This window comes from Dasypus novemcinctus, chromosome 9, assembly GCF_030445035.2.
Source record: "Dasypus novemcinctus isolate mDasNov1 chromosome 9, mDasNov1.1.hap2, whole genome shotgun sequence".
NCBI lineage: Eukaryota > Metazoa > Chordata > Mammalia > Cingulata > Dasypodidae > Dasypus > Dasypus novemcinctus.
The window spans coordinates 123,856,351-123,868,516 of record NC_080681.1 but is presented as its reverse complement, the minus strand read 5'-3'; the positions used below and the strand labels follow the sequence as shown (position 1 = coordinate 123,868,516).

Here is a 12,166-nt window from a genome sequence, read left to right as displayed (position 1 = left end):
CCAGGAAGTAAAAAACCCTAATCTTAACAGGTAAGCTAATCAGACACCTCAGCTGAATTTAATACAATCAAAGGGTATTACACCCAGAGGAATAAATTAGTTTACCAACATGATCATTCTTTTTGAGGGATAAATGCCACCCCATAAATAAAACATTATCTTCAAGCCTGTGAGAATATATAGCACTGCACTGTCCCAATACAGTAGCCACTGGCCATGTGGGGCTATTTAAATTTATATTATTTCAAATAGAAAATTCAGTTGCTCAGTCTCACTCTCCACATTTTAAGTACTCAGTATGCACTGTCGTTTGTAGCTACTGTGCTAGAGAACGCAGAGAATATTTCCATCTTTGCAGAAAGTCTGTCCGCCAGTACTGCTGCCTAGGATAAATATGTGTGGTAATAAAAGTGAACATATAAGAGAAAAAACGTGTATATATGTGTGTTTGTATGGATAGACTATCTCTGGAAAGGTAGATATGAAATTGCCTCCCAGAAGGGGAACTCTGAGGCTGAGTGACTGGCCTGGGATACTTACTTATATGTGTATCCACCCATATTCATAGTTCATAGAACATTCAAACAGCTTTTAAAGAGAATTTAGCCTTACAATAAAATGAGAATATTGTTTTATACAAGGTGAAGACTAAAAGCTTCTCAAGTTCTTCAAGATCAGTGCTCACATTTTGTATACAGAATTGCCTGGAGATGTAAAAATGCAGAGGCTTATTAAACCCTTTTTTTCCCTTTGGAATTTTGTAATATGTGTGTACAGTTCTACTTAAAAAATAGAAAGTACTGTCTGAAGTAATAAGGGGTAGAGTATTATGAATACTCTGTAGTAAACATATTGCAGATAGAAAGTAAGGACAGAAAATAAGAGTTATCTACATGTGGGAAGTACTGATATGGTAATGTTTATCTGTGGAAATTCCTGGCTACCTAACCCATTTAGAACAAATGGAACCTAGAAAAAAAACAAAAAAACGGAAAACTGTTTGAGAACACAATAATAAGTAGTGAAGATCCTAAGCTGAAAAATATTTTTTATGTTTGATCCATGGGCCAGTAGAGAGAAAAAGGCATTTTCCCTGGCATTGCTAGTAAAGAATCAGGGAAATCCCAACAGTCCCTACGCCCCAGCCCCAATAAGAGGGAAAACAGAAGAAAAAGCAGACAGAGAAGACCAGGAAGCTGTGGGAGGAGGCTGAACCGCACTTGGAGCAGTCAGTTTCTGGAGTGTGAGGGAACGTATTCATTGGAGGGGCAGACAAGGACCTCTTCATGAGATCACTGCAGGGTGGCATTCCTATGTGCTCCCATGTCCTCAGAAATAGTGCAGGGAGCAGATGTCGCTTGGTGGTTGAGCACCTGCTTCCCACGTATGAGATCCTGGGTTCAATCCCTGTTACCTCCTAATAACAAATAAACAAAAAACTCACGAGCAAATGTAGCTCGGTGGTTGAGTGCCTGCTTCCCATGTACGAGATCCTGGGTCCTGGATTCAATCTCCGGTATCTCCTAAAAAAAATTAGATTATACCTGACTTACTCACTTTTTGGTATAGGGCGGGACAAGTGTGTTATATTTTAGAAATATTACAAATTTTTAAAAGATATGTAATGTGTTAGTGCTTAAAGAATTAACATTTCTCTGGCGAGTTAATTCAGAATGAAGACAGTTTTGTAGCAGTTTATGTCATGCCGTGACAATTTCTTTATAGCATTCTTTCTTTGTTCTAACAGGGCTGTGTACTTTGCATGTTACTCCAAAGCCAAAGAGCAATTTAATGGCATTTTTGTGCCTAATAGCAATGTTGTGCATATTTTCTCAGCTGGCTCTGCAGGTATGTAACCCTAGTGAGTGGAGATCAGTTTCTCATTTTCCTAAAGCATGCATCGTGCCATACAGCTTTTTTCTGGAATTAGAGAAATAAGCTCTCTGCTTCTTTTTGTACCTAAAATAATTTTTTTAAAGCTTTAGTTGATAGAATGAGTGTTTGTGAACAGTTGGTAACTTGGTTCCATTTCTTCCACCACTAAAGCTTTTTATTCTTCCTAAAAATTCACATTTTCATGCATGCTACTTCATAGCGTTGTTTCTTTTAAAGGAATATTCATTTGTTTTTCATGTCTTCCTATTTCTCCATTAAGTTATTTTCTAAACTCAGGGCTTCTTTTTCGTACTTCCTGCAGGGTCCAGCACAGCTGACATACCCTTGGCAGTTAATGTCCTTAACAATTGGACTATAGAATGAGGACTCAGGGCTTCTTTCAGTGGGGTGGGTGACGGGTCAGGTAGCTTCTGTTCTCTTTAAGAAAGTTCTTTCACTCACTAGAGAAAATTCATAGCAAGGTCCTCCCTCCTTCCCCCAGTACTTGACAAAAACACTTTGGGGGAGCTGATGTAGCTCAAGTGGTTGAGTTCCTGCTTCCCATGTACGAGGTCCTGGGTTCCATCCCCGGTACCTCCTAAAACAATAGCAAAATACCATGTTGGGCTTATAGATTGCTAAGGCAAAAGCTTTGTGTTGTTTTTTTTTTAACATAGTTTTATGTTTGTTTAAATAGAATGGCATTTTAGAGAATCTAAATCATCATTTTATTAAAAATCGAGGCCTTCTGCCTGTTGGTAAAGTGTGCACTCCATCTTGCCTGTCTTTGTTATTCCAAGTAAAAGTACTAACAACCCATTTGAGTATTTATAGTTATTAATTTCTGGATCTTGAATAGAAAATAATATTAAGGAAAGCCACTAGACACAAAAAAGACATTTTTTTTATGGGGAGCTCTGAGAAGGAAATGTGGTTTCAGAAGCAAGTTAATCTTCACTTTATTGGCTGACAGTGCATTAGCCATAAACCAAAACATATTCGTCAGTTTTGTAACTTTTGCAAAGATAACTCAGAAGAGCCCCTGGTAAATGAAGTGGGCCTGAAGGGAGTGTTGAAAACCACCACCATCTTACCTAGTTACTCCTCTTACTCGGGACTTCGGAGGGCATGAGCTATGAGGGAAGAGTAACCATGTCTAATAACAGGGCATTGCTTTTTCTCTGTTAGGCTGAATGATTAGCAGTGTAAAGTGGTTTTTAAAAATGCCATAAGCCGAACAGTCTTAAAATGTCAGGCATTACAACTTCTAAGTTTAAATGCAGGTTCTTGGAGATTTAGTTCCTTCATTTCAAAGTTAGACAAAAACCACTTTTTGGATTAGACAGCAACTTTTTAAAACAAATTTTTTCTGGACCCAAAGCTTATAAATTGGATTTTAGGATAGTCTCATAGTTACCTTAGGAGTCACATCAACAGCACCACCTAGAGGTTGGAAAGAGTAGACGGCACTAGAAAGTTGAAATCGAGATTTCTTTTAGGTCCACCGAAACTGTATAAGTGTTAGATTTTAGGAGGAAATATAGTGTCCTCCTGCAATATAGAATGTAACGGCTTCTTGCTCTCCATTTTTATCATTAAGCCATTGACTTTCTTATCCCATAGTTTATTGTAAAGATAGAAAGATAGCTTTATTAAGCGCTGTGTTCACTGAAAACATTTTCTTGTTGTTTTCTTCCAGCTTTTGTCACAAATTCCTTAATGAATCCTATTTGGATGGTTAAAACCCGGATGCAGCTAGAAGGGAGGTAAGCTACTAATTGTTCCTATTCCCACTTTCCTTGATATAGGAAGAATTCTTGGGGTTTTTTTTTCCTTCTCCCCAGCTGCAGTGGTAGAGTGAGATGCACACTATCCGAAACCATTGCCTCCCTTGTATTTTCTAAACATAAGCATTTGTAGAAACTCCTTTTCTTTTGAGAATTGTACTGTCAGTCATCATGGGAAAAAAGGACCAATAGAAATCACCAACAAGGGAGGATGCAGAGTTCTTCTAGTAGTGCTTCCTGCTCTGTACTTCCTGACTTCCTTCTTGGTTGGTCACGGGGTTTCTGCTCTTTGCCGACCTCACCTCTGTTTGGGGCACTGTGGATGGCCTTTCTTTCAATCTTGAAGGTACCATAAGGGAGGACAGTAAATGCCTTCTGTCTGCAAAGGGGTAATTTTCATTTCCAAGGCCCTCAAAAAGACTGCATTTCTGCCCTGGAACTCTAGCCAGGGGTAATGTTTTGTGCCATGGATTCCTTTGGCAGTCTGGTAAGCCTATGGGCCCCTCCTTTTTTTTATTTACCACCACCCCCACCCCATTGTTTACACTTGCTATCTGCTCTTCGTGTCTGTTCGTTGTGTGCTTTCTTTGTGTGCTTGTCTTCTTTTAAGAGGTACTGGGAATGAACCTGGGACCTCCTATGTGGGGAAGGAAGCACCCAATCACTTGAACCACATCAATTCCCTCCTGCCTTGGTCTTTCGGTGTGTCTCCTCATTGCATCATCTCGGGGCAGCTTGCTGTGCCAGCTTGCTATCTTGCTCCTTGTCTTTAGGAGGCACCGGGAACTGAACCGGGGACCTCCCACGTGGGAGGTGAGCACCCAACTGCTTGAGCCACATCTGCTCCTCAATGGGGCATTTTTTGAATAAAATTTCTTAAAAACAATGGAAACCAATTATACTGAAATGTAGTTATCAATATTAGAAAATTTGTGGATAAAGTAATTTGCTTCTTTAATAATAAATAACAGGGTTCAGGTGTGGTCCAATAACTATGATAATTTCAAAGATTTGATGGTGGTAAACAATGTTTTATGATATTACAGCAATGGCTGTAATGTGACTAGAAAATAGTTCCAGTTGTGCAGAGGCCCATGTATCACCGTCCTCGCGTGGACGTCGGCATGCTTTCGTAATTAGAGGGATGCTGACTTCAGTTGGGCCTTAATGATGTCATCACCCTGCCATACCCATCCACATTCAAGAAACCGCTTGATTTCTAAGAACTCGTATTTCTGTGTTGCATAGAGGTATGAGCAGGTACTGGAAAGTTCCACCTAGTCCACTCTGACTATAGGCTGCCTGTGGGGAAAGGGGGAAAGAATAAAATGCCCCAGAAGGATAGGTAGGAGCCTGCCTTAGTTCATTTTCTCCCTCATTACCACAGTAATGTCTGAATTGGTCTTCTCCCAATCCATTCTACCTGACATAGCCTCCTGAACTGCAGGTCCAGTCATTTGGAACAGATCCCTTGCTTAGAAGCCTTCAGTGGATCAGTTACTCAGCAGGGTGAAATCCTGCAACCTTGATAATCACTCCTAAGCCAAGTGTTCACATAGAGAACCCATAGTGAACACGTCAGCTGAGAGCTTTTAGCTGCTCCTCTTCATTCTGCCTACAAATGATCATGCTCTGGGCACTTGAAAGCTTTGTCGGGGTGGCTCTGTTCACGTGTCCCTAAACCATGAGGATTTAGAGGACCACAGGAACTAGAAGCAACTACAGTCTGGTGTACAAGGGACCCACAGCACCACTGGACTGTGAGGGTCCACTGGACTGACTAGGCAGGGGCGGAGGGAGAGGGCTGCAGGGGCACCTGAGGCAGCAACACCCTGGCCACCTTCTTAAGAATAGCTGGGTGGGGGTAGGGCAGCAGTAAAGAGCACTTCAGGCAGAGAAGTGAATGCAAGCTAGCAAGCAAGCTTGAGACAATCTTAGCCGATTCTGGGGAATTGCCAGAAGAGAGAGTGGTTAGTAATGCCATGTGTGTGCCCTGGAAGAGCAGGGAATTATGGGAAGATACAGCTGGAGAGGCTTCTTCATGGTCCTGGGAAGACGTGTGGAGTTGGGCCATGGCTTTCTGTTGAGGACAGTGGGAAGCCAGAGGGGCAACAATTCACAGCATGGAAGATTCCACCCCCAGGGGACATATTGGGCAGTGGCAGAAGACCTTGCTGGTTGCCACAACTTGGGTGAGATGCTAGTGGCATCTAGTGGGTGGAGGCAAGGGATGCTGCACAACGTTGTCCTGTGATGCTCAGGGCAGGCCACCGTGACGCAGCATTATCCAGCCTGAAATGTCAGTAGTGCCACAGGTGAGAAACCCTGCATTGGAGGATTTTCAGCAAGGGGTGCAAAATGGTGCGATTGGTGTTAGAAAGGTTGCTCCAGTGAGGGCTCAGCAAGCGGCTTCTGCAGAGACGCAGCAAGGCAGGTGGAGAGACTGGTTAAAGCTGATGGAGCTGTGCGGGGCGAGCTGGTTTGCATCTCTGCAGGCATGCTGCTTGACGCATGGCCATTGTCAACAAGATTATGTCCCTTGGGCTGTTCATTTTGCCCTGCAGTCAGGCAGTTGATGAATACTTCAGATCATTGGGTAGGAACACTTAATTTTAACGTTTTTCTATTTCATAGCCTAGTGGATATTTATATTTTATAAATTAGTAAAAAAATTAAAATAAGCAATTTGGAGACTAAAGAAATAAGAGAGCACCAGTATACTCTCCTCTTTATCAGAATTTTGATGTATTTTCCTTCAGTGATTTCCTAACACATATTTGTATCATAGTTTAAACTATACTTATAATTTTGTCCTGCTTTTCACTTAAAGCATCTCTCCATATCTTACTGGCTTCAGTCACAAGCTGTGAACGTTTTTTATGACTCTTGATACAGATGCACAGAATGGTCCGTGGCCGCCAGGTGTCCCACCTAATTGGCCTGCTCTCATGGAGAGCCCAGGCACAGCATGATGGCAACACAGGGAAGATACGTCTCACCTGCTGGCTACTTTTTCCTTATATTCCTTGAGCATCATTTCTGACTCGGTACACTCAGCAGGTGCATTCGTGTGTGTTTTAACGGGGATGTCATGGTTGTCTTTTCTACAGAATAAGAGGCTCCAAGCAAATGAATACACTCCAGTGTGCTCGCTATGTTTACCGGACAGAAGGCATCCGGGGCTTCTACAGAGGACTAACTGCCTCGTATGCTGGGATTTCAGAAACTATAATCTGTTTTGCTATTTATGAAAGTTTAAAGAAGTATCTGAAAGAAGGTCCATTAGCCTCTTCTACAAATGGGACTGAGAAAAATTCCACAAATTTTTTTGGACTCATGGCAGCTGCTGCCTTCTCTAAGGGATGTGCCTCCTGCATTGCTTATCCACATGGTATGTTGGGCTTTTCTTCTGGAGCAGTAAATCAGCTGTAGGGTTTGGGTCCCTTCTCAGGAAAGCGGAACCTAGCACACATGGGAGCACAGATGCCTGCAGCTATGGTGCCTGAGGACAAGGGAAACTGGGTTTAACTGCATCAGATGTAGGTTATGTGAGTGGTGGAAACCTATTTGGCTCCACCCAATTTGGGCTAAACTCTTGCTAGTGCAGAAATGTGGGCTCTGTGTTGGTGAACTGAACTTCTGATGTTTTGAAAAATGACAAAAATCTGGATTTTATATAAATTTCCTTGATTGAAAAAAATAAAAATGACGTAGGAGCCAAACTTAAAAAAAACACAAAAAACCTCTCAGTTTCCACTTTGAATGGGATGCTGTGTAAGGCCACTTTGAGTAAATTTATTTTTTAAAGAATTTTAAGAGCTGATTCCATTCCAGCCTACTTAAAAATAAAACATCATAGCTTAATTTATTGTGCCATGAAAAACAGATTTTGTTTTCAAAAACGTGCTGTACTTTTGGCTGTGACAAATGCCTATGATCAGTCCACCTAACAGGTATGAGTCCCAGTTATGCATCTTGGCATGAGATAGGCCCTCGGGACTTATAGAGGGAGGCAGGTGATGCCTCTTGAGCGTGCAGGCCTGAGGCCTGCCTCATTGGTAGGGACTGCTGAGTGCTGTCTCTGGGGGTACCTGAGTGAGAGAGAGCCAGATCAGGAAGGCTTTTAAGCAGGACAGGGTGGAGGATTCTAGAAGAAGGAGAAAGATCAGGAGTACATGTCATGTAAAGAATGTCTTGTTGAAGATACTGCCGTATTTAATACAAATTACATCGTCAGTGAAATTATAAATTTTACTTAATGGGGAGTAAAAAACCATAGACCATATTAAATTAAGTCCCATTCAAACTAAGCCATTTTTAACCCGCTAACATCATTTTGTACTTTATGTATGTATAATGTCCATAATTCACCAATTTGGAAAATGGACTTGGCCCAATGGATAGGGCGTCCGTCTACCACATGGGAGGTCTGCTGTTCAAACCTCGGACCTCCTTGACCCGTGTGGAGCTGGCCCGTGCGCAGTGCTGATGCGCACAAGGAGTGCCCTGCCCCGCAGGGGTGTCCCCCGGCAGGGGAGCCCCACGCGCAAGGAGCACGCCCCATAAGGAGAGCCGCCCAGCGCGGAAGAAAGTGCAGCCTGCCCAAGAATGGTGCCGCAAACATGGAGAGCTGACACAACAAGATGACGCAACAAAAAGAAACACAGATTCCCGTGCCACTGATAAGGATAGAAGTGTTCACAGAAGAACACACAGTGAATGGACACAGAGAGCAGACAACCGGGGGTTGGGGGAGGGGGGGACAACAACAACATAATTCACCAATTCCCAGAATTGAAAAATGTTCTTAAAAGAACTTAACTTTTCTGTCTCTATTTACGTGACTGTCTGTACAAATAGAGCTGAGATGACATATAGAGGTGGTGTACACTGACAGTTATAAAGCTGTGTGCTAGTCAGTTTGACTTCTTCCCCGTGTTGCCTGGAAATGGAGTTTACCTGTAGCACAAAATGCACCTTTCTTTCTTTGCAGAAGTCATAAGGACACGGCTCCGTGAGGAAGGCACCAAGTACAAGTCTTTCATCCAGACCGCTCGCCTGGTGTTCCGGGAAGAAGGTTATCTTGCCTTTTATAGAGGACTTTTTGCCCAGCTCATCAGGCAGATTCCAAATACTGCCATTGTGTTGTCTACCTATGAGTTAATTGTGTACCTGTTAGAAGACCATATTCAGTAACAGGCCAGAAAATTGTGCTCTAGAAGAATAAAACTGAAAAACTATAGAGAATTTTTTTTTCCATTGATGTTTAGAACATTTGAGACTGAAACAGGAAAGGCCATAAAATATCTGGCTCATATCATGTTGGACATTTCCTTTTGGATTCACGCTTTCTGGAAGGTTTTAATTCATTAACGTTAATAGTTAATTATAACTTTTTTTTTTTTTAAACTTAAGAGGATTCAGGATTAAGCAGCAACTAAATTAAATCATGCTATTTAATTTAAGTATAAATTTGGTTTGTGTCCTCTTTTATGTTCACTGTACTGTAAACTATAGCTAAAGACTTAAGTATTTCAGTGAAGCATGCCCTAGAAATACAAAGAAAAACAATGTAGAAGTACAACTTGTTTTCCAATATGGCTTTAAGATGTGCTACTGCTGGACAGGGAAGAAGCACCACGTCTGGGTGGTACTGTGCCAACCAGGACAGACATCCCAGCTATTTTTCTCCTTTGTGCATTTCAGATTTTTCATACTGATTTATAACCTAAGCTTTTAGGCTGCTGAGAAGAAAAAACAAGTACAGCTTTCTGGCACTAAGTATTTTGAACTGTAAACATTTTCCTGAAATTTTTCTCTTACTCCCCATTTGACCCAAAAACACGAGTTTTAAAGAACTGCTTATCGGCCGCCAAGCTCCTGAATATATTTCCAATTAAGTCTAGAAATGAGAAAGTACCAGAATTTTTAAAGGAAATTTAATAAGGAAAAGAGAGAGATTAATAAGGCAGGTAGTAGAGAGTCTTCCATTTGCTCTTTCTGTAGAATTTGAATGTATTGTTCATTAGGTTATTTTTCAATCTAGATTTCTAGAAAGATTCTAATACCTGATCCATTGTAGTTTGAGAGATTCAATTCCAGGATACCCGGGTGGAGATGAGAGGAGAATATTTTCAAATTCTGTTAGTTTAATTTTGTTCACCTTTATAGTCACAAAGGAGGTTAGTTGCTGTCCTTGAACTCTAGTATAATTTGCTTTGGCAACTATCTGAAGTCAAAATGAGTGACTTTAGTCAAGCTTCAGTGCTTCAGAAATGCATGACAGTAAAGTCATTTCTATTTCAGAAGCTCAATTTTAACTTTTTGATAATGGCAGTTATCAGCATCCTCCTATCTTAATATTCATATTAAACATTAACTTTTCCTCAAGTTTTTTTTTTTAAAGACTTATTTTCTATTCCCCCCCCAATCCCTGTTGTCTGCTCTCTTGTGTCCATTTGCTGTATGTTCATCTCTGTCCACTCGCATTCTTGACGGCACCGGAAATCTGTCTCTTTTTGTTGTGTCATCTTGCTGCGTCAGCTCTCTCTGTGTGCAGTGCCGCTCCTGGGTGGGCTGCACTTTTTTCTCATGGGGCAGCTCTCCTTGCAGGGTGCATTCCTTGCATGTGGGGCTCCCCTATGTGGGGGACACCCCTGCGTGGCATGGCGTTCCTTGCGCATGGCAGCACTGAGCATGGGCCAGCTTGCTGCAGAGGCCAGGAGGCCCTGGGTTTGAACCCTGGACCTCCTATATGATAGGCAGACGCTTTTTCAGGTGAGCCACATCTGCTTCCCTCAAGTTTTCATCTAATGAGGAAGGTTCAAAATTAGTTTGCTTACTATTATCTTAGTGGGTATCAGGATTATTTAGAAATAATATTCATTTACACATTCTTGAATTAATAAATTTGATTATGATTTAGTATAATTTAGTTTTCTGCTTTCTTCTGCACCAAGGCATTAAAATTAACAAAATTTCAGCACCAAAAATGGGAGAAGACAAGCAGAATAATATGTCATACTTCCTCTATAAAGGGGCTTGCTGGCTTTTTTAATGGGAAATATTACTGTTTGAGCTGCTAATGGAGAAATCCCATGATTTATTTCTCATTGGGATATCGTTATTTTTAAATAGTAAGACTTTAAAAATCCTCATTGCAGAACCATATTTAGAAATATCACTCTGGAAGCTGCATGTGTGCGTGTGTTAACATGTCATTGCATTTCCAGTGTGCACTAAGCATTGTGCAAAGTGATATGTCTTTTCTCATTTAAATTAATGTTGACAACCTTTAAAGCAAGTATTGTCCACATTTTATAACTGAGAGGCTCAGAGTCATTATGTATCAGACAGATGTTGAGTGGTAAGCTGACTCAGAGTGAGTAAATTTGTTGAATAAATGAATGAAAAAGGCAGAAGTGGCATTTAAGTCTGTGGAATGGTCTGATTCCAAAGACAAGGTCTGGCAAACTCTGTTTAATTTACTTGAGGCTTACTGTTTCAGAAGCATCTGCTCTGATCAAGGTGACATAAGCCAGTGCACATGATACAACTGTTCAAAGGATACTTTGTCCACATAGATGACAGGGTCCTTCCTTTGAGTGGAACATTATGGAGACACTGAACCTTTCTTGGAAAGAAAGTGATCCTTAAATACAGTGCCACATGTTTTGAGGGAAGCTACTGTGTTTATTCATTTGACTGCTCATGGCTGGGGGAAAGCAGCATGATGGCGGATGAACTTCCAAGATGGGCCAGAGGATATTTCATGCCCAGGCCTCTTTGCACATGGTTCCCCGCACACCCAGCCTAGTGGATGCTCGCCGCTGGGATGCTGGACAGAGTAACTGAAAACTGGAAGCCACGGCGATGCCCTTTGTCAAATTGAAATTTAAATTACATCTCTAGCCACAGAAAACCTGAATGTCAGCCTCAAACACTGAAAAAGTTGTGTAAACAATGAAACATGTATGTGTAAACACAAAATATTCTCTCTTGATTTGCTTTAAAAATTACAAAAGTAATTTGGTACAAATCAATACTGAAATATTTCCATCAAGTCCATCTGGTCCCTCTAATGTTTGTAGTTCAGTGTGAACCACCCTCCACTTCCTACAAACATACGCATTTGAAGGGGTTTATTTATTCAAACTTTGGTTACTAAAAGTAATCTGTATGTTGCTTTTTTAAAGTGTGTCATCCGTCCAGGCAATACCTGCAGTGCTGACATTCTTTCAACAGTTGCTTTGTGTTTCCAAGTCTGTCCTCTAATTTATTCAGCCCCGCCCCTATTGGTGGACACCCGTGTTTCCATAAACTCCATAGAATTGTAACCACTGGATGACTGCGGGGACGATGAGGCCTCCACTGCAGAGGCCGAGGCTGCGGGAAGGGAGCGGGAGCCCGATCTGGTCCTGCTCGCAGCTCAGACTTGGCGAGCGGCGCCAGAGGGACCCGGGAACGCCCCGTTGGCCTCGGCGCGGCTCCTCCACCTCCCGCCA

At 41.7% G+C, this 12,166-nt stretch overlaps 1 protein-coding gene across 3 annotated transcripts in view; it reads left to right on the top strand.

Moving 5' to 3' along the window:
* The window catches only part of SLC25A33 (solute carrier family 25 member 33), a 44,938-nt gene extending 35,804 nt beyond the window's left edge, over positions 1–9,134 (top strand). For all 3 annotated transcript variants that reach the window (XM_058304463.2, XM_071217796.1, XM_004470600.5), the window contains 4 exons: positions 1,748–1,848; positions 3,575–3,641; positions 6,773–7,053; positions 8,656–9,134. In XM_058304463.2, coding sequence (XP_058160446.1) covers positions 1,748–1,848; positions 3,575–3,641; positions 6,773–7,053; positions 8,656–8,858 — 652 coding nt within the window. In that variant the 3' untranslated portion in view covers positions 8,859–9,134. The remainder of the gene's footprint in view (positions 1–1,747; positions 1,849–3,574; positions 3,642–6,772; positions 7,054–8,655) is intronic.
* The last annotated feature ends 3,032 nt before the right edge of the window (positions 9,135–12,166 follow it).